Source organism: Larus michahellis, chromosome 1, assembly GCF_964199755.1.
Source record: "Larus michahellis chromosome 1, bLarMic1.1, whole genome shotgun sequence".
Classification (NCBI taxonomy): domain Eukaryota; kingdom Metazoa; phylum Chordata; class Aves; order Charadriiformes; family Laridae; genus Larus; species Larus michahellis.
This window is the reverse complement of record NC_133896.1, coordinates 122,640,698-122,663,624: the sequence shown is the minus strand read 5'-3', so window position 1 is coordinate 122,663,624 and position 22,927 is coordinate 122,640,698. Positions and strand designations below refer to the sequence as shown.

General features: G+C 40.6%; 1 protein-coding gene across 2 annotated transcripts; it reads right to left on the bottom strand.

Moving 5' to 3' along the window:
- Window positions 1–1,116: 1,116 nt before the first annotated feature.
- CHAF1B (chromatin assembly factor 1 subunit B) lies at window positions 1,117–22,038 on the bottom strand. Of its 2 annotated transcripts, none has more exons than XM_074601824.1 (14): window positions 21,720–22,038; window positions 20,716–20,846; window positions 17,056–17,188; window positions 16,200–16,317; window positions 14,585–14,688; window positions 12,220–12,316; window positions 10,438–10,522; window positions 9,308–9,401; window positions 8,625–8,694; window positions 8,441–8,532; window positions 6,801–6,963; window positions 5,228–5,650; window positions 3,733–3,824; window positions 1,117–3,235 (listed from the first exon to the last, which is right to left on the bottom strand). In XM_074601824.1, the coding sequence occupies exons 1-14, from the start codon at window positions 21,889–21,891 to the stop codon at window positions 3,117–3,119; spliced, it is 1,893 nt and encodes a 630-aa protein (XP_074457925.1). In that variant the 5' UTR covers window positions 21,892–22,038; the 3' UTR covers window positions 1,117–3,116. The 2 variants fall into 2 exon arrangements, with proteins under 2 accessions (XP_074457925.1, XP_074457935.1); XM_074601834.1 differs by lacking the exon at window positions 21,720–22,038 and adding an exon at window positions 21,483–21,575.
- Between the last annotated feature and the right edge of the window lie 889 nt (window positions 22,039–22,927).

Genomic DNA, 22,927 nt, shown 5'->3' with positions numbered 1-22,927 from the left:
AGATGACCTTTTAAAAGATCTACTATCAAGACAGACAAATAAGTACATGTAAGACATGCAAGCAAACCAGTTTGAAAAAAGGATAGGATCACAGCTGGAACTCTCCGAGATACATAGTGCACATAGACATTTGCGCTATCAGACAACGCAGACTTTATCTGGGCTGTAGTGGATGTTTTCACTGCCCACCTTTCATTATGCTTCACGCACCTACGCAAAATCCATGCGATTCTGAGGAAGATGGGAAGAAATTGCACATGCAGATCATGTATCTCCGTGAACTCCCACGACTGGTAACCAACTTCTCCATTTCAAGTGTTAAAGCACTTGCTCATTCAAACCATGCCAAACTGGAAACAGCAGCAATCACTAAATCACAGAATGGTGAGGTTGGACAGGACCTCTGGAGGTCATCTGGTCCAATGCCCCTGCACAAGCAGTCCTCTCTGTCAGCCTGGAGCCTGGGGAAATGACTTTGTGTGACTTTGCGTGACTTTGCTCTCTCTTTGGTTTTTTTTCAGGGGACTGTCCTGTGGGACATTGACATAGGCTGGTAACAAACGTGTTGGAAGCCCCAAATGAAGAGGTCTGCGGTTCCCTGAGCAAATAGTAATTTGCTGCCTCTTACGGAAGTTCCTTCCATGAGTTCAGCTCCCTCTTCTTACTGCTGCGAGGTCAAAAGATGTAAACAGGGCATTTTTCCATAATGTTATCTCATCAAGATAGTACAAGCAGGATAATGGTCCTTAGAGCGGGTACGACCCTCACAGAAGGCACTGAGCAAAATGTGACCTAAGATGACACCTGCAACACGTTCACAACTGGAATATGAACTCACGGTCCATGTGAAGTACGAACGATTCAGCTGGGCAATTAAAAATAACCTTTAAGTGAAACCTGAATTAAAGAGCACCCTGGAAAGAATTATGTCTATGCAATACATCGCCTTACAAAGCAGTCAAGAAGTAGCAGTGGGCATGCCTCTCTCTTGGGGCGGAATCTAGTGCATCACTGAGAACAAAACGAACCCACTCTATAAACAGCGTGAGAATAGTTTTCAGTGTCTGAAGTATGAATGTTGTGTGGGGATGGTCCCTTAGAGACTGAAACAGGGACTACAAAAAGATAGTCATTTATTACATGAATGACAGCATCCATTTATAGAAAAAGGTTAAAAATCTACTGCCACATAAATGTTACAAAGTATAAACCCAGGAGAAAAGTAGGAAATCGTAGTGGCAAGAAACAACTAAAACTAAAGAAAAAAAAATCCTATTAAAGAAGACAAAATATCAGGTAGAGCATTCTGACAAGAGATAATAATGTGAAAACAGTCTCCCAATCACATCAGTGAAAGCCACATGAACTTTACAGCTCCAATTAGATTGTAAGGCAGAGCAAAAATAAGCTGAGCAACCATATAAACAAACATGTATGTCACCTGAATGGTTATGGTATGAAACAAAGACAAATACTTTGGCAATTAATTGCCTCTGAAGACCACAGAGACTAGGCATGCCAATAATACTAAACATACCCAACCTGCTAATTTTCAACAGAAAGAGTAGTTTACACTGAAATACACTGTGTTAAAAAAAAAAAACAACAAACCAAACCAAACCAACCAACCCAAACAAAATATTTTAAAATACCTACCAGGATGACTTTGCAATTAGTATTTAGAAGTGTGAGTTTGAATTCAAAGGATCCTTCGCAGTGCACAAAATGAAACACTGCAGTACTGTACTAAGTGGGTCACTGTCCCACAGAAAGATGAAATACCAACATTCTTAGAGCTCAAACTGGACAAAACATAAAATAGCAAGTCCAGCAATGCATGTTATTTACAAATATCTGCTTCAGCTATCAATTCAGATCTCTCTACAAACTTTAATTTAGATATCTGTATATTAGATGTGGCTTTGCTTGGTAACTAAGACTTTATATTCCTCACAAGAAGAAAACCCAGGTTTGGCTAAATCTAATGAAGCTCCATCCTCATCTCAGTGGTTCAAAACAAAGATACAGTTAGTTTCCTATAACTATTTGCTTATTAATTTGTGTTGAAATTTAATTATAGGCAACATACTCATTTGCCTGAAATACTGAAATAGATATTTGTTAATATTTCTGCACACTATAGCAAATCCAGTCTAGTGATTTTCAAATATTTTGGTCTCATTGTTTTCAATCTGCAGGTCTTAGTTCAATTATTAAATGCTAAATGCTTAGTGCAAATAATAAGTGCTAAAAAGAAATCTGCTTTTAGAAGTTTAACATACACTTGATTTATATTACATTTTATTGGCTAAGGGAGTCAACATTCGAAAACAAGAAAAGAGGGAAACTTCTGATGTATATACTCAAATCCTGCTGCCTTAAGAAAGTTTCCTGTCTGCATTTTTTTTTTTAAATACAGAAAGTAAACAATGAAGAACTTTCTTCCGCTATTGCTTATGACAGGTCTTCAGAGAGTTTCTTCCTTTTGCTTTCTTGTTTATTGCAGTTACAAGTTCTGATTTGTGTTTCAATCATATCAGTCATATTGTATGTTATGCATTCAGAGCATGCGAACATCAGCTTCCACTCCACCCGTACCGCAGAGCGTGAAATATTTTGCACATTCCTAAACATATAAGCCAAGATGCCTGAATGAAACAGTTTCTTTTTTTTTTTGGTCTTAAACCACATCAAATCATTATGAATGCATTTAAGTCCTTAGAAATTCTATTCTTTTGCCAGAGAGGTTACTGGAAGACCTAATACTTTATAAACATCACCTTAGGGACTTTGATGGAGACTCTTAGGTTACTGTATTGCTTTTCAGTACCCAGAGTCTCCTGACTTCTTTAAGCTGTGGCAATTCTTGAAGAATTCTGTCTTCAAGAAGTAGAAACACACTTAGAAGTCACTTCCCAACTATTTCCTCTTCTGAAAAGCTACATTCCTGAAACGCGTGTCTTCTACTGCCAGTTTCTTTCTTCACAGCATTATGTCAAATATGCATATGGTACTTTACTCAGGAATTGAGGATTTAACATTTGTAAAAAGAAATGCGGTCTCAGATATGGCTGCATTGCCTTCAGACTGTGAAGAGTCTACTAAAAGCTTAGACTTTATTTGTTTGAATTGCAGCTGATTTGATCTTCAGATGTGGAAAGAGGCATTTCCTCAGTTCTAGGACGTTTCGATGCTGGGGGGTTTTGAAGACTGTCATCAGATGGTAATGGCCTCTCTGAAACAGACAGATAGGAAAAATCATTTAAGCGAAGTAAATCCAGATTAAGAAAGTAAACCAGTTTGCTGAATTCACAAACAACTCAGCACTCATCATAAACACTCAACCCTGGTTTGAGAGTCCAGCATCTGAAACAATGATGTGCTGGAAGTACAAGGGTCTTTAAAAGCCACCTGTAGGACCTGCAGAACATTACATCTAAGTGAATTTACTCTTCTTAGTTTCAATGTCAGCTAATGCCCCCATTACTACATAAAACCGTAGTGGCATACTCTCACACAAGCAGCTGCCCAAGAGCAATCGCAGTGAGAACACATTTCATATTGTCAAAAGCACCTTTCAAACAGACCAAGACAATGAAGAAGCTTTTGAATCTGCAACTAGGTTTCGGTTTGTGCTTGTGTTTTAAGCTTATAGCTTATAACATAAGTCTATAAAGGAGAGAACTGAATGGCAAAAGACTTTGCTGGATATTAATAGCCACAACAGCTTACCATGTTCCTGTTCTGGCGAAGGAGGTATAGGAACTGTATCTGTATATGCAGAGGTTGGCGCATCTGGCTTCAGTGGAATCAAGTTTACTCTCCTTTAAAAGAGCAGAAACAGCTCCATTGCTTCAAAACCATCATTTCCACAACACTTTATTTAAATATTTAGTACAGAAAGAACCAGTCAAATTTAAATATATTTTACTACGCATTTTTTCCTTCTTGTTATTTATTGAACAGGGCATTTTTCAGAAGTACTTTGAATACCACTAGTGATCTTTTCCACTGGAAAGTACTTTTGCATACGTTATATGTGGCACAATGCTTGACAGTCACCTTCAGAGCACAGTATCTTGGTCGAATATTTTAAAATTAAGACCGGCTGCGCTTATTATTCCCTAGCCCCGTCCATGTTAAGACTTTAGATTCATAAAATTCTAGAAAATTCTTTTGCCCACTGAGGTCCACTAACAATTACTGTCAATCTGTTTTCTTCTGCTAGATCTCTTCTGGACAGCACTTAAAAATTAAACACAAAAGCAGCAGAGGATTGAACCATAAAAAAAAAATAATTCCTTAGAAGTAGCACCATGCATGCTATTACAAGATGACACTCATAGCATAATCAGTTGATATGACTGAATATAGTTTCTCTCTCAAAAATAAAAAGATTAATTAGATCCATTGGTCCTCCAGGCAAAAGTCACTTTCAACTACCTACAATCCCTTGACTTGTTAGTTCCAGTATAGATTAAATTTGGTGTGTAGAAAGCTAAGATTCTTCTTTGCAGTTGTTGATGAAATCCACTATCCTGCTTTCTCATTCACCACTTCCTCCCTAGCCACCTAGTAATTAAAACATTCTATGAGAAGTTAAAATAACCTCTTTTACTTCTGGAATAGCCTTGTTTTGCTGACAAGGTCTCGATCTCTAACTACGTGGCTGTCTCCTTACTATTGCACACCAGCTCAGGATCTTATATTGCAGGCTGTTTGACAATCAATACAAGGATTACAACCAGTTTCTAAAAATCCAGATCCCTCAATCAATGCATTAAGTTCCACACCCATGACTGTGCACACTGAGGGCCTGTCTATACTTGTACTGTTTACTTCTTAAAATATTTATTTTCAGAAAAGTATTTCTTGTCTTTAAATAGTTCTTGTCAGCTGAAGCCTTCAGGCACCATCTTTGTACAGAAAACGGGACCTGAAGACAGACACCTGTTGCTGCTGTATGGATGTGGCATAATGGGCAGGTTAACTTTGCTACTGCCTCACATTTCAGACAGAAATGTAAAAGCTGTACATTTAGGATTCAGGAGACATTTTGACCTTTCAGTTGCAGTATAACTGGAACAAAAAGTTCCATGTCAAGACAGCTACCACCAAGAAACAGGGCTGGGAATTTATGTCTAAACCTCAACCCTTTAAATGTAGCATAAGCACAGCTTGTCTTGGCCTTCATATTTATGACTGGAAACGGCAATATAAATCTCACCTTGGCGTCTTGCTCCATGCTTGTAAAGTGTTGAGAGTAATCCTCCTGGGCTGGTTTACTTTAGTGCTCTGGCTGGCTGACTGGCTGATTTTCCTCTCGTCTGAGGATGAGACTGGAATATTTTTTACACCAACAGGTGTGAAAGGAAAGTCCTTACCGGCAGCTGTGGGTGTTCTAGGTTGCGGGGCTGGAGTGCTGGGGTCAGTGACCCTGCTGGGAGGAGTCCCCTCTGTCAGCCTAGAGCCTGGGGAAATTACTTTGTGCGACTGGCTCTTTTTCACTTTCTTCTCTGTTGCACCAGAAGTCCTGACATTTATCTGTGGCTTCTCCTTCAGTGGTATTCCCAGTTCATCCTTCTCAAAGGTAACAAACGAACAGTATCCATCCGTGGAAGAAATAGCAAGAAAGGCTCCATCGCTGGACCTATTTGTGATTTTTTTTTTCTCCATTAAAAGTAAAGGTCAAAACTTTTCTTCAACCCTCAGCCCCCCCACCTACAACACATGCTGTACCTGTCTTTTCCTCCTCCCTTCCCCAAGTATATGTATACATTTAAATAAAACTGCAGTCAAGTGAAAGACATCCAATTCAAATGAACGAAAGATCTTAAATTATGGCGTTCACATCTGATTTAATTTCTCTAGTGTCACCTGCGATCACCTGTAATACGCTGATGCCAGTACCTGCATGCATTCAAGCACCACAAAGCATGGTTCAATTGCAGGTACACAAATCTTCAGCCACAGTTTCTGAAATATTGCTGAATTCTCCTCATTCAGACCAGCAGAGCAGTTCAAGCTCTTTGGCTATGCTCCTTGTGCTAAGTAGAGGCAATGCTCGGGATCACCACGGTGCTCACTTGAATGGGCTCTCTGTGCTCATTTCACCAAGTAACATCTATCACTGACTAAAACCACTTGATTTTCTACTCTCTTCCACTCCCCTCCTCCTGGCACACAATGGTTTTCACAGTGTCTGAGCATCAATTATAGCTTCTGAAAAAGAGGCCTCCATGTGGTCCTCAGCTTAGGTATAGTGTCTAGAAAGGTAAGAAAGAAGAAGCCTTGTCCAGTAGAGAGGTGTATCCTGATTTCAAGACTTGGGTCCAATTTGCAGCTCCAGTTCTGACACCTCACATCGAGTCAGATATATTACTTAGTCCCATACATAAAGAACCGCTAAGCAGAATTGTGCAGATAAAGCAGAATTTGGCCAGGATTCACACACCTGAACTCAGGGGGATGACTTCCAAAACCTCCAAATAACTTCGTTACTACTAGTCACGCTGCCTGAACAATGAATACTTGCCATGGGCACCCAGTACACTAGCTTTCACAAAAACATCCATCTGCTTGACGCTAGGGTGCTTGCACCTTGTTTCCCAACTGATAAAAGACCCATAATTTTTACAGAGCAAAAAAGGGGCAGCTTGCTGTTCAGACACTGTGATGACAGTGACCACGTATGTCATAAGTGAAACAAAAATAAAGCAAGACACAAGACGTGTAGAACTCCAAAATGTAAAAAGGACATTTCCATCACAACAAATTTTAACAATATAACAATTACCTACCACGAAACGTCACTCAGGGTGTGATAATGTATGTTAGAAACATAACCAAAGGGGAAGGACTGCTCAGTATCATAAAAAAGCACAGAATCTTCTGAAGCAACAGCAAACACCAATCGATACGGCAGATCAAATAGAGCGGGAGCTGATTTCTGACTGATTTCATCTAGAATGCAAAGAAATTAGCACATTGAGAATTCTTGTATTCACTGCAAGGTAGTAACTGCACTAGCTTAGTCATGAATCTAAATAAAGATTTCATTATTAATCAGTATCAAGATTACGGCTGAGAAGACAGCAATTCTATAAAACGTAAAGTTTCATGCCAAGCACTAATATTTCTGTTGCCTGAAGTTTGCCCTTTTTCTTAGCTTAAGAAAAAGAAATTGGCAAAAGTTTTGTCTATCTGGACTGCTATTATTTTGTTTTGTAAAGTTTGTCGTATATTTTCCAGCTGAAATTTTCAGCATATTTATATGCGCTTAGTATAGCAGTCCAAACCAACACACCTTAGGATACAGTATAAATCAAGCTCATGACAACTTTATACCACCACATTATATTCTGTATGACTCATTCAAAACAATGAATTTAGCTCTTTTTGTGTTATCCTGGGTTCAGCTCCTAGCTACTCTTATTGTTGCAATGTTAGCTCTTTGTAAGGGCAGTTTACTCCAACTTCCTCCCACTGGAAGCCGAGTGCTAGCCAGCTGCTTTCAGAAATTCCTAGGATACGGAGCTCCCGTTCAGGTCTACAGTGATGATGGAAGCTATGCACTGAAACAGACAGGCCATTAACACTAACATAATGTAAAGTACTCACGTCTATAGATTTCTAGACTATCACAGATTTTCACTTTTCTGGGTGCGTGTTGCAGAAACTAAACGCTCCATTTAGAGAAGCTACAGACCAACAGCAGACACGTACCTCCTTTGCCACACACCATTACAATGGATCTAAAGATTATGACGAATATACAGAACACAACAACAAGCAATCTCTAAATCCTGTAAGGAATACTACAAATTGACCCTCTAAAGAAAGGAGCAAAGCTGCACCTTTTCACTAGAGTAAGACGAGTCTTGTTAAAAATAAACACTCCTGGACCCACTGGGCTCACGATAAGGCTGGATTTCAATCTCCAGCTAAGTTCTAACGCAACTTCATACGATCCTTTCCCCACCTCAGAACTCCTGTTCTGGCCAGTAACACCAGCACTACTTCAGGTTTGGCTTCCTTGAATAAACAGCAATGGTTGTTGCAAACTACATCAACTCTCTGGTGCTTCTGTGATGTGGGTAGTTGAGACTAACAGAAAATACTTCACTGGGTCGTTCCTTTAGTGCTAAGCCAAGTTACTTACTTTTACTCACACAAAATGGTTAAAAGTTAAAGAAAAATATTAAACAGTGTTTCTGCAGCCTAAGAGGCCAAGTAAGAACATTTATCCACTATATCAAAAGCTACTCACAAGGTACTTAAGGTGAATTCAAGGTCTTAGAATCAGGAAACGGCTTCTAAGATGTGGTACAACCCTATCTTAACGGAATGTTAAAAGGCTAGGGCATAAAATAGTAAACAGCCACATTGGCCATTTCCCATATTTGCTGTAAAATCATACTCCCTGAAGGATTTACAGTACCTTTATTAGATGCTCGTCTCAACTCAAAGTAGACTGGGCAGCAGCGAACAGCAAGAGTTGCCTTTCCAGGACATGGCAGGTGACCCACAGGCCTTTTAAAGAGAGTCAGTATTTCAGATAGCAGCGTTTCATTTTTAATTTTTTTTTTAAAATCAAAAGATATTTTGATCTTATTAAACTCTACCTTTTAAGATTGTTTCTGGAAAAAACATAGGTGGTGTTTGTTACGTTTTCTCCTGATTCAACACAGCCAGCTGCAAAAATAAAGGTTAAACCATTACTCATCAACTCAAAAAGGTACTGAGTACACACTTTATGTCCATAAACATTCTACTTCTCAAGAATTAGGCTTGTCAGTTGGGCAAGAGCTGTGCAATCTGAACACAACTTAAAAAGGCATCCCAAATATTTATTTAGTGCTGGTTTTGTTTCCCTAATATACTTCCCCTTCAAAGCTTCTTTTTGATGTTGCCAGACATCTATAAAAGCAGTGCTTATATGGGCAAACTGATCCCCTTCTTGCAGTGTTATTTTTACTATGACTGCAGAACATTCTTAAGAAAGGATACAAACAAAGAGAGACCAGTCAAAAGAAACCACTCATTCTTCATTTCTATTTTAACAGAGCTGTATTGTTGCAATTTACTTTTTTCAGCTCCGAAAAATGCCATAAATATAATTTTTATCACAGGAGAAAGTTGCTAAGGAAGAGTATTGTGGAGTCTCTATTTTCTTCAACAGAAGAACGAGGAATGGCATAATTAAGATAAATAAGCATCCCCTAGCAGTTTGAAAGCAATCTTGATGCACATTCAGTCTAGAGCATAATAGATACAAATGTAAGCTATAGTACACATTCTCACATACCTGGAGTGAGTAAATAGGAGCCATCAGGAGTAAAACTGAGCCTGCGGAAAAACGACTTCATGCTGTCATCATGAAACATCCGATAGCTCCTAGCCTGTAACATTGAAAATACGATTGTGTAAAGTGCCAAGAACGTGTCAGCTGGAATTCAAGTGAGAAAAAACATCCAGTTGTACAATCCAACCTGATGTAACCTTTTAAATAAAAAGATAAATGTTTTAAAAAACATGGCTCCTTCAAACTCAATTTCTGCTGCGCTATAAATTCTTCACAGTTAAGAAAAACAGTCCTTGATCCCTCTTCAGCTACTAATCAAAACACTCCAAGAGCAGTCACATTAGACCAGTAATCAAAAAAATAGTAATAACCTGGAGAACAACATTATTTAACAGTCAACGTAAAAGCCTGTTCCTTCGGTATTTAATTTTAACTCTGGCATTAGAGGTTTAAAGAGAAGTTCTATAACGGCAAAACGCCCTCCCTCAGGCCTGTTCATTAGTCTCTATAAAACTGTTACAAATGTTTTTCCCCCCAAAAAAGAAAAGAAATAGAAGGAATTAAAAAGGTTATAGCCAGCTTGGAGGTGTTATTTTACTATCGCTTAGAACTGTTTGGGGAAAAAAAGGTCTTTGTTTTTCCTCTTAGGGTTAGAATTTCCTAAGTTTTCACTAATTCATATTTTTTCTAAAAATCAGACAACCTTTTTGAAAATTTCAGGGTGCTGACTTTAAAATATTATTGCTGTGTATTATCCATTAATAAATTTACAGCCAGACAGACATGTTTGAAGTTTTTCCTATTATATTATTATAATTATATTATATTATTCCTATAGAATTCACTATGCGTACTGTTTTTTCCACACTATTTTTAACATTTACAACCAGAGACACTGTCTTACTACTTTAATCAGCTGAACTTGCAAGTGTTCTTTCTTAGTCATTTCTGTAATGTTCGAGGAAACCTGAAGTGGTCTCTATTTACAAAATGCAAAGGTGAGATAGAGACAAAAATATCTGATATACTGATTACTTGAACAGAAAATATTTGCCCCTTTGGTTTCATAGAACAGAACTCATAAAATAGTACCCAGTGCATTCTCCAGTACCATTAGTAGCAGAACAACATACCTCTCCTTCAGCTCCTGATCCAGATGGCATCTTGGTAACATTGAATGCTACACGCTTGGTTTGCGTGTTGTATACCCGTAGGACCCTACATGGTGGAGAGCAAAGTTTGCTATGAACAGCTTCTTTTCACCCCAAGTTTCACACAGCACTACAGTACCTCGCTTCTCAGCCAGGAATGCCAAATATAAAGGACAATCAGACATTAATTATAACTCTGTTCATGAGACACCACCTTGTGGACATGTTTTGATGGCTAAATAACCAATGAATCACTGACAATTATTTGACTCAGTAAAGTTTGTGAAGTACCAGCATATGCATTTGTGGAGGAATGCAGGGAATTAGTAGACAGTGAACAGCCACGCCATTCCTACCTGTGCTGTAGTAGCCATTACCTTCCTGCAGAGTGGGAACTCACCTCAAGACAATTCGCTACATCCCTATGCTTCAGTTCGCTATGAATAAATGAAAACTGGAGTATGTCTCTGTACAGAACGTTAGAACTCCCCTGACTTCATGTCACTAAAATAGCACGTAGCCTGAGCAAACCCAACTGCTCATCCCACCCCCCCTCCTTTCTGACAGCTATGACTTTCACTGAGTTATGTTGGTTTGTTAGGCTGGCAGAAAACCAACATAACACAAAAACCAGACAGTTTTCTGATGATTTAATGTGCTGAAACATCTCTACAAAGAGTCCTGGGCAGAGCTAAGTAGAGAATAAAGAAGGTGAGGCTGTAGCAGACAGCTTGAGATAATTCTGGAAGTACTAGCACTGGATGTCATACAGCTAAGCTGGTCTGCCAAAAGGGGGAAGCGATCACCCCACCTCGGGCCGATGAATGCCCAGTCGTGGCAACTGGCCTGGCTCCTGTTAAAACTCCCACTGAACCAATGCTATTCACTAACTTTGCAGAAAAGTGTCTGAAAACAGAGGGGGTGGGAGACTTCCCCTCTTCAAATTAGTTCATGCCTTCACTTGCAACTTCACTCTAAGAAAAACTTGTGCATCGTTCTATTACTTGTGTTTCACTCCTATTAATTTAAATAAAGGCACAAAAGTCTCACATAACTGATTATCAGAAGGCAGAGGCTTATAATGACCTGGCCTACTGCAAATCTTTTTTTTTTTTAAGCCTACTGCAAATCTTAAATCAAAACTACTTTTCCACTATTACAGCAATTTTCTTTGCAGTGGGTGCCAGATGACATGCATTTATTAGCCAGCTGCGAACCCTTTCAGAGCAGCACACATGCCCTAAACAGCTTAAGCTCAACTCAAAGTTCTGACAAGAGCCAAGTTTATGAAGTGTGTGTTTTGCTTTCCCAATGACCTCACTTAAAAAACTGTTGGTGATGAAGGGAGCAAGAGGGCAAAAGAAAGATATCAGTGGAAAAACATTTTAACTGATTTCTTAACCTGGTTATATCTTTACGTAACATGACAAGGATGAACTTATTAACTCATTAACAACCAGATAACGCAGCATTCTCTTAAGATGTATTTGGTATCTCTAATGACCAATACCATGAAAACATATTTCCTGAAGAAAAATTTCTATACAAGGTTATGTAAGCTTATTTGCTGCTTAGAGAGGACACTCAGACTTCAGGAATCATTTACCACAAGCAAAAGATTAACTAAAGTATCATTTTAATATCAACCTTCTCACAGAACAATCTGAATAAAATGAAAAGTCATATTTACCCCATACACTTGCTTTTAATTCATCCTCAAGTAATAAAGAATGCTAAGGCAAAACACTTAGACCACGAGCTCACCTATCACAACTCAGAGTTGCAATGTACTGGCTTAGAGGATCCCAGGTTATTCCTTGGACATAACTCTTGTGTTCATTTAATATTGAAACCTTCTGTCCTGAAAATAGAAAGTTTCCAGATACTAAGTTTAAATGTGCTTTAAAACGTTTCTTCATTTCAGAAATAAAACAAGACAAAATGTTTCAAAATAATTTTTTAAACACACAAATTGTTAACTTGATGGTACCTGATAAGAACATCAGAAATAGTTGCTTTATTTCTCAAATCTTCACAAGTACAGTAAATTGTGACATGCAAATTTAAGGTTTCTTCCCTACAAACTAACCAGATAAGCAGCTTGGCTTAGGCATAAGACATACAAGGTGAGTATATTTCAAAACCAGAAGTATTTAAAAACCTTTGTGATTTATAAAAGTATTTTCAGGCTAGTCTAGCTGTTCAACAGCTACCTGAATACTGAGCCAGAAAGTTCAGCGTTAAAACATAACTTTAATCTGCGGGCTAGACAGCCAGGCTCTACTATCTGGGGCTGTATAAACTCACCCACTCTGCTGAGCAGGCAGTGAAAAAAATATACTACACACATATTGACTGATGCTTACACATGGGCAGCTTCCAGAAACAATTCTACAGCAGTGCTAACTCATGTTCTTACACAGCTTACTCTGACGTGAAGACCTCTCAAAGACATCAGCTCCCTGACCCCACTGATATCCCACAGTGGATGTCTCAGATCCAAACCATTGTGATGAGGTAAAATTAAAGATAATGTCATTAAATACCTTGTTTTGAATAGTAGGGACAGAAGTTTTTTTCTTCTATTAGTATAGTGTTGCTTTATTGCAAAGAAACACTATAAACTGACAAGTTTCAAAGACAACAACTCTTCAAAAAGATTACACAAATAGGGTTGAGGCCATGCTGCATAATACCAAGAGTGCCTTCTGTTGCAGTATTCTGTCGTCTCAGACGGTGGCCAACAACAAATGCCAAACACGTGACAGTATTTCTATGGGATACTCTATAAGCTGCCAACAGTTTGCACCTCAAGGACTTCTTAAGCCAGTAATGATCTCTTTGTACTAAACAGCCCAATGGATTTTTACTATTAATTTTCTTCAAGATTTTTTTTTTTTTTAAAACCATGCAAGCTTTTAACCTGGGAATCACTGGAAGCTATCCTTGAAATACTTTTCCTTCAATGTACCTACAACTTCAATCACAAAACCTACATCTTCCAGTAAGGGCTTCTTACTTCCAACTTACTAGTTGCGCCTCTGCCCAGAGACAAAATGCCCTCCATGGCATTAATTGCAAGCTAAAAGCAAGCAGTGAGAATAGAAGACACTACAGATAAGTAACATATCAGCTCAGGAGGCCATCCAGCTTTTTTTAGTAGTAAGTCTAATAGATGTGTCCCTTTAGAGTTGTTACAAGCAGTCCAAGATGCAAGAGACATTTGGTTACCGTGCCCCTAACACATACTTATGCTCTGAACGTACACACTCTTAATTGAACATTCATGTATTTATGTTAAAGACTTCTGGAAAGGAATATATGTGACAGTTTGGATGGGAGAGACATTAAGCACCCAAACGAAGAACACAAAAAACGTCAGCAGCAGAACATATCTATTTTCATGGCTGTATGCACTGAAAAAAAAAAAAAAAAAAATCAACTTGCATTCTACTTTCTTTTTCTTAATTAAACACTAAATATTCGAAGTGTGAGATAGAAGGTTAACTTTAGAGAAGTAAAGTTATTTACACATTAAAGTGAAAGTAATGATTACACTGCTAATAAGAAAACATTAAGCCATTGTAAAGCAACATACTAGCTGGTTACTTGCAGAACTTCTATAGATAGGCCTTTCTTGGAAAATACAAGCAATCCCACTGCAGTGGAATGAGCATGAACAGAAGTGTTTTGCTCAGTGAAACCTAAAAAAAAAGCCACATCTTGCAAATCAGAGCCTGTGTCCTATACTTGCTTCCCATTTTTAACCTATGTAGTAATTTATCTGATACTAGTCAAGTTTTGTTTGTTTGTTTGTTGGGGTGTGGGGTGGAGTAAGTAATATACAAGCTGTTTGTGTAGGAGTCTGGGGGGTGGTGCTGGGGGCTGGGAAAACATTGGGTGAAGTTTACTTCCTGAGTACTCCAAGGTGAAGAGATTACTTATGCGTAAATTTTGCTGGCCTGAGGGTATCTTTGTATGCTAGGCTATCTGCCTCACAGTCCTAGAAGTCTAGCAACTAAGTTGACTGCTCTCTCAGAAAAAAAAAAGATGCTTTGAACTCTTTTGGTAAATACCATGAGATACTTCCATCGAGACTTGAGCCACAAGTGACAAATGTAGCATTTACCTTTATTGACATCCCACATTATAGCTGTGTTATCTACAGAGGCAGATGCCATGTAATTTCCATCTGAGGTCCAACAAATATCATACACATCTTCTAAGTGGCCTCTACAAGCCAGAAGAGAAGAAACCAATTATTAATTTAAAAATTAGCAGCTACATGTAAAAATGAGTTTTGTGCATTTTTAGGTTAAAAAAAAATTAGAGGTAAATAAAGTATCATTGAAGTAAAATGAACAATACGACTTTCATCTTTTTTAAAAAAATCCATATTCAGAAGGCAGTAGAATATCTTAAAATAACTCATCCTACTTCTACTCAAAATAAGCCTCCCTTTTCAACATTTTTCATAGACAGTGAAAACACTGCATTTGAAGTAATTATAAATTTGTACCTACAAATGAAAGTTTCTAGTATTTGTACAAATAGAAAATAAAACACTATACCAAAGTAATTAGGAGTGTCACTATTCAAGAAAACTTTCATGCATATTCATAGGTTTCATAAAAGTAGTAAACAAATGTGCATACTCAGGAGAACCACATGAAACAGAAAATTAAGGTTGATTTAGATATAGCTGAACAAACATTGCAAGATATTCAGAACCACCTAGAAGGGCTTCATCATAAACCATTTGTATTGCTTGTAGTTTGGAGACTTATCATACAGTGTGGTAACTTTAATAATAAATACTTGCAACACCAAGTTTAGGGGGAAGGGGGACGTAGCTCTGATGTTCCTAAAGGACCATACTGGTGCTTCATGCAATCTCACTAGCACTTTTGAAACTGTTCTCACATAAACCTCAGCAGTTGCAAGGAACGTATCAGTTATGGATAGCAGTTATTTTTTGTAAACAAGTGTACATTCTTAATGATTTTATCAGTATAGACAAATAGAGACCAGAACTTTTAACAGATACTACACAGAAAGCAAGGCAGTTATAGATATTGCTCATCCAAAATGCATTTCAGAGTCCAGAACCTCTGATTTCTTTCAGACTTCAGCTGAGACTGAGAAAAGAAGACTGTTGTACTCCATCTGCCAGCAGTGGTATGATGCCTTAGCTACTATCAGCTAATACTTGCTTAGTCTTAGCAGGCACAGTCTGTATAATTTATTAACCATTGAACACTTGAAACAAACGCTGTATAATACAGTAGATTTTTAACTATTAAAATGAACTAGTTGAAAAAGATTGGTCAAGCCTCACAGCTATCATCTGGCAAAACTGCATGAATCATGTAATATACTGATGCTTTTTGCTTTAATAATGACCAAAATTTCCACTATAAAGCTAGTATATAAAACTTCACATTTACTTTATATATCTCTGTGCTAAGCTTTAAGTGCAAATCTCAGGAACCAATTTCAGAGCACGTCAGTTATATCACACAAATACCAAATCTTCTGCGTTAACAAAAGATGTAGGTTGGCACTGTATCAAAAAGAAAAAAAAAAGGGTTAAAGGACAATAAAAGGACGAATATTAGAGCAAGTAAATTTTAGACAGCATTGAAGTTCAACGTACACTGGACAAAAGACTGAACCAGATAATAAAAGCCACCGAGGAGTCAAAAACACTTAACAGAAAACACACACATAAAATATTAAGCTACCTTAAAGTTTTAACAACTGTCCAGTTCTCCTTGTTGAGCTGAGCTTCATCTTCATCCTGAAAAACTAACGGTTCCAATTCTTTGCTATCATTCAGCTTCCACAATAAAATAACAGCATCTGTAGAAGAAATCATATGAAGATTCTTTCTTTCCCACTCACTGTTTTATTAATGCATTACATTTAGTTCAACATTACAATTACCTCACATAAGACACATGAAGAGCAGTTCTTCCTTTTGTGGTGGGGAAGAGTAGGTGCTAGACTGCTTTAGCTCCCAGTGTGCGCTACTTATTTTAATAAAGGTATTTTTTTATTTTTATTTAATTATCTAATAAAAGATGATTAAGATTTCCAGGTCTAAGATGAGAGTTAAGTGCTTAGCTTTTAATCTGCTTTTGATTAGAGCTGGCTATGGTTCTGCACTTCGGGCTTTTGAAAAACCTTCCACTAAGATAACACTCGGCTCTGTCTCAGAGAGCACGTGCCTACCTAATGCTGTCCTTACTGCGACTGAAGAACCCATGTGGCCTTGGACAGACAGGCCTAAACTTAAAATTCTGCCACAGCTTCCCAGCATGAGACTAGGCAACCCATTCAACCTCCCCATCTGGGAAACGGGGATACTAATTACTTTCTATCTGGAAAACAGAGCCTCTCAGACACACAGCCAATGAGAAGTTGCTACTGAGGAACTGCACGACATGCATTTACTAATTACAATCAGAGGACACATGTGAAGCTAAAGCTGGAAGCATGAAAGCAGTACAAACAAGTTCCTGTGTCCTTTTTTTTTTTCCCTTCACAAGCTATAAACATAGCTTCTTTATATTAGTTTCATTACGCATTATTACTCACCATCTCCTCCAGATGCTAGGATCTCACCACTTGGAGAGAAGCGCACAACATTTACTGCTTTGGTATGGCGGGCGAGGTTGGACAAGAATTCCACAATTGCTTTTCCATCTGGTCCTTTTTCCACTTTCCATATCTAGTTACAAAATCATGAGAGAGAGTTTTCAGAACAAGATGATATATATATCCACCACTTCAGTTATCTACAATTTACTCATTGGGCAGTCATTCTGAACTTATTATCTGAAACTTTCAGAGCTAAAGCTACAGTGGCACCACAAATTTTTCCTCTACAAGCTACAGCTGTGTACTTGGTTTACGTGGCAAGGTTTTGGTAGCTGGGACAAGGGGAAGTCTTCAAGGGTGGCTTCTATGAGAAGATACCAAGAAGATGACCAACCCGTGTTTGTCAGAGGCAATTCCAGTCAGCTCCAAGACTGTCCTGCCCCCGGTGCCTCTGTGATAATATATTTAAGAAAGGCTAAAAAATACTGCACAGCAGCTGTGAGAGAAGAGTAAGAAAAATACGAGAAACAGCCCTGCAGATACCAAGGTCAGTGAAGGAGGTGCTCCAGGCACCAGAGCAGATTCCCCTGCAGCCCCTGGAGAAGGTCATGGTGACACAGGTTGTCCCCCTGCAGCCCACGGAGATCCATGGTGGAGCAGATATCCACACTGCAGCCTGTGGAGGACCCCAAGACAAAGGAGGTACGTGTACCCTGAAGGAAGCTGCAGCCCATGGAGAGCCCATGCTGGAATAGGCTCCTGGAAAGAGGTGTGGCCTGTGAAGAGGAGCCCATGCGGGAGCAGATTTTCTGGTAGGAACTGTGACCCCATGGAGGACCCACGCTGGAGCACTCCATTCCTGAAGGACTGTAGCCCATGGAAGGACCCACACCGGAACAGACCATGAAGAACTATGTACTGCGGGAAGGACCCATGCTGGAGAAGCTTGTGAAAGACTGTATCCCGTGGGAGGGACCCCACGCTGGAGCAGGGGAAGAGAGTGAGGAGGAAGGAGCAGCGGAGACAACCTGTGATGAATTCCCCATCCCCCTGCACCAGTTGGTCTGGGGAGGTAGAGAATTTGTGAGTGAAGTTGAGCCAGGGAGGAAGGGAGAGGTAGGGGAAGGTGTTTTTAGTTTTGCTCTTACTTCTCACTATCCTACTCTGTTATTATTTGTCAATAAATTAAACTAATTTCCCTAAGTTGAGTCTGGTCTGCCCATGACAGTAATTAGTCCTTTTCCCTGTCCTTATCTTGACCCATAAGCTTTTCCATTGTATTTTCTCCCCACCCTGTTGAGGAGGGGGAGTGATAGAGTGGTTTGGTGGGCAGCTGGTGGGCAGCCAAGGTCAATGCACCACAAGCTGTAATTATATTGCAGTATTTTTTTAGTCTGACGAAATATATTATTGAGTATTTCCAATAAATGAAAAAAAAATAAAAAACCTAAAAACAACCAAACACATGATGTCATTCTCTCTTCATTCATCGACAACCTCTAGCTTCACGGGGATTTGGTAAATACAATGATTCAACAGTATGGAATTACAGTATCTTGTTAACAAACCTGTCAACCACAAATAGTCTGAAAACAAACCTGATTACTACAGGAGAAAAAAAATATTAGCTCTCTTTAGAAGTCTGAGAAAGTTGAATAATTTTGCAGTATACCCTGAAAGTCAATGGATTTACTGGTTTTAAACAGATAATTTGAGCAAGAATTATAATAATTCCAGTTTGACAGTGATCATAGTCACAGCATTAAGGCAGTTGCATGATATAGACACCTTTCCAGCAATGTTGGCTTAAGGAATTCCTGATCCCACTTGTTCTTGATTTTGCAGGGCATAGTGATGCTTTCCCTCCTTAATCAACAGCCCTCTGAAAGAAGACATAGCAGCAGTATCTTTTATGTCAAAGAACACCACAAATTTTCTGGCCCCAAAACACGTATATTTATAAATATGACTTAAATATATATTCAGTAACGTAGACAGACAGACTAAATCCCTGAAAATGCATCCACTGCCAGGGAAAAGTTTTGGCTGCAGTTAGTGGAGTAAACCCCTAATTTTCAATGGCATTTACAATCTCCAAAAGAGAGGCATTCCAATCATGCACATATCATAGCAGTTACCATTCATAATAATTTGCTAATCAATACATTAACAAATACTGGCATATTTCACAAAATACTGCACTGAGGATCCTGAGGAACAAATCGGGATCCAATCCAGGCATTCCAAGTTGTCAGCATAGATCTGATCTTTATAACTCAAATTCTCTGCTAAAAGAGAGCATTTCCCTATTCAGAAGAAAATGCATCAATAATACAGAAGAAAACCTTACTCTTTGTCTGTGCCTATTCCAAATGTAATGACAATACTTTTTATTTCTTCTTCAAATATATCACATGATGGAAGCCTGACAGAACATGAGCAGGCCCAAAAGGTAATTAAAATGTAAAATTGCCATGCAAAGACAGATAAATAGACAGATACACACACACAGCAGAAAACCTACATGAATTTTTTGCATTGGAGCTCATTACTAAGGAGCACAGGGAGGGTCCCAGCTTGTAACCCTTCTTTATTGCAGGATGAGTTTGAGGAACTGTTTCAAATTGAAAAGTTAGCAGTAGAGATTTAAGTAAAAAGAAAAACAAACCAGTTTTTTACAGGAAATCACCAGGCCCAGATACCAAAGGGACACACAGGAACACAAATATGAAACGAACAGCCAAGCAGTGATGGGTAATCTACTCTGTTTCATTCTCAGATCCGAAAAACAGGGGATGCAAGTGTGTTACAGAAGTGCTCTAACGGTCACCCAAAAAACTCCGACCACTATGTCTACCTTCAATACAGAGAAACTGTTAAAAGAAAAATAAATTAAAAAGTTGAGTCGATGTATTTCTCTGCAAAGGAAATTGAACCTCACTTTTCCACCAACTTTATTTAAGGAGCTAACACGCAGATAAAGGGAACATGGTTCACCCAGTGCACTCAGTTTCCCAAAGCTCTCCGACTAGGGCTAAGGCTTTTAGAGAAACCAAGAGGTCACTGAACAATGGGGACACGTGCATTAAGGATCCGGAAGACAGCAAACAATTGCCTGATTTTGCAAAGGTGAATCTTACAGACACATCCTTTGGGGCTTGTGCTATTGAACACTTTCACAAGTGATTCTCAATTTTGCTAAAATTTTGCTAACACCAAGATGAAATTACCTAGGAGAGTTGCACGTGAAGCTGAGTGAAAAGGGCTGTAGAAAGATGTCATACTGCTGAGTGACTACTTATAAAATGGCAGATAAAATCCAACTTTGATGAACATGAAGAAATTAAAATCAGTTTCTTCTCATTAACCCACAGGATCGCGCCCTAAAATAGCAGTTACTACTCAGGAATATCACCCATCAGTCAATAAGGTAATTTCTTAAGAATAACAGTTTTTGATGACATTACACAATGTCATCAAACTGACAATAATCAAGGGGAACAGTCATTCTGTATATAGCTGTATAATATCACACTCTTTCCCTAAACAATCCACCACAGGTGTCATGTACGGGCCAACAACCTCATACCTTGGATAACCAGCCATTTCATGCACTGCATATGCTACAAAACCAAAACAAACAGGTTTGAAACTTACACGAACAGCTGTGTCTACACCTGCTGAGGCCAGTCGATTGATCTTCCCATCAGCTCCATGTTGGAAGTCTAAGCTGTAAACAGGCTCCTTATTATGCCATGCTATTTCACAAGTGATGACCTTCATGTTTGCTAAAGAAAACAAAGCAAATACTGGATAAATTCTTGTTTCTTATGACTAAGGCAAAGTTAGCAGAGATTTTGCAAGCGCTACAGACAGATACCATAACAATTTCACTGCAGAAACTGACAGAAGGATGGTTTAAGGAAGACCATTTTTAAGTACTATGACTCACTGTGGCCAAAGTTACTGCCTGGGCACTGCATGAGAAGGGGAATAAAGCCACGTCTCACAGCAGAATTAATGTTGTGACAGAAGGGCGGGCCAGGGTTACGACAAGCAGTAAATACCGGACATTTGCTACTTATTGGACAGACACCGCAGCTTTTCCCTTTCAGCCCCCAGAGCGCTCCCTCGGCCGCCCCGGCGCAGCTCCTGATAGGGTGAGCCCTCGCCGAGCAGCCCCAGACCGCGCACCCACCCAGCCCTGGGGGTAACAACTACTTCTGTGCCGCCAGCGAAGCGCTGAGAAGCCAAAACAAAGGAAAGGCACGAAGGCCCCGGCGGGGGCAGGAGGAAGGCAGAGGCGCCGCCGGCCAGAGAAACCCCTCGGCCACGCAGCCCCCCCCGGCCGCCCTGGGCGACACCGCTAGCAGGGGCCGCTCCCCAAAGTCCCCACACCCCCTCGGCCGGGCGACCGGCGTTACCCGCCGCCCTGAGGGGGCTCAGCCGCACGAAACCCAACGCGCTCGGTGGCGACAGCCCCGCGGCGCGCCCAGACGAACGACTCCCACAACTCCCCGTTGCTCCGGCTTCCCGCCCTCAGAGAGCCGGGGCTCCCCGCCGCGGTTCCTCTCCCCTCAGCACGGCGGGCCACCACTAACGGCCCCAACCGCCACTAACGGCCAGGGGTGGGGTGGGGTGGGGAGGGGATCAGCCCCTACCTGTGGCCCCGCGCGGCCTGGCCGGGGTCCAGCGCGGGCGCGGGCTTCCCGCCCCAGCCCGCCCCGCGCCTGCGCGTGCCGAGGAGCGCCCGGCGGTGCGGCAGCGCCCCCTGGCGGAGGCGGGAGCGGCGACAGCGCCCCGGTGGGACGGCGACCGGCGGACTCGCCCCATGCCGGTTTCGGGGTTTCGGCAGCGGGTGGTTGGGGCAGCTTTTTTTTGCCCGCCGTTTCTTCTGCCTCAGGCGCACTCGGCCTGCCCGAAGCTTTTGCTTCCAGCTGAAAAACCCCACAAAGACACGAAATAAAAACCGAAGCAGCCCAAAGCTCTCCCGCTCCCCTGAAGAATTAAAAAAAAAAAAAAAAAAAGGCTTTGCCACATTTGATACGTTTTTACATTTAGACTGGCCAAAGGGCAATCAACTTGCTCTGGTGAGACCCCACCTGGAGTGCTGCATCCAGCTCTGGGGCTCCCAACACAAGAAGGACACGGACCTGTTGGAGCGGGTCCAGTGGAGGCCACGAAGATGCTGAGAGGGCTGGAGCACCTCTGCTGTGAGGACAGGCTGAGAGAGCTGGGGCTGTTCAGCCTGGAGAAGAGAAGGCTCCGGGGAGACCTTATAGCGGCCTTACAGTACCTGAAGGAGCCTACAGGAAGGGTGGGGAGGGACTCTTTATCAGGGAGTGGAGCAATAGGACGAGAGGTAACGGTTTTAACCTGAAAGAGGGGAGATTTACATTGGATATCAGGAAGAAATTCTTTACTGTGAGGGTGGTGAGGCACTGGAACAGGTTGCCCAGAGAAGCTGTGGATGCCCCATCCCTGGAAGTGTTCAAGGCCAGGCTGGATGGGGCTTTGGGCAGCCTGGTCTAGTGGGAGGTGTCCCTGCCCATGGCAGGGGGTTGGAACTAGATGATATTCAAGGTCCCTTCTAACCCAAACCATTCTCTGATTCTATGAATCCCCCAAATCCCCATTTCTTCCAAATGCAAACCTTTCAATTTGAAACAATAAAGAAGTCACAGCCTTAGAAACCAGCCTTGCCTTTCCCTTCTTCCCATGCCACGTATGGCCACACTGCTGCTCACCCCCATCCCCGTACCAATAGGCAAAAGAACCACTGGCCCCTGTGGGGTCAGAGCCAAAACTTGCCCTTCGAGGGCCTCACCAGTTATCCCACTGCCTGACACAACAGGTGAGAAAATAGAAG

Excerpts from the sequence above, each read along its gene's own strand:
- CHAF1B (XM_074601824.1), bottom strand. The coding sequence starts at position 21,891 with ATGGGGCGAGTCCGCCGGTCGCCGTCCCACCGGGGCGCTGTCGCCGCT. Across the intron at positions 12,317-14,584 it reads AATGTGGGATGTCAATAAAG|GACAGAAGGTTTCAATATTA; the intron begins GTAAATGCTACA and ends TTCTATTTTCAG. Across the intron at positions 5,651-6,800 it reads ACCCTGAGTGACGTTTCGTG|GTCCAGCGATGGAGCCTTTC; the intron begins GTAGGTAATTGT and ends AATCACAAATAG.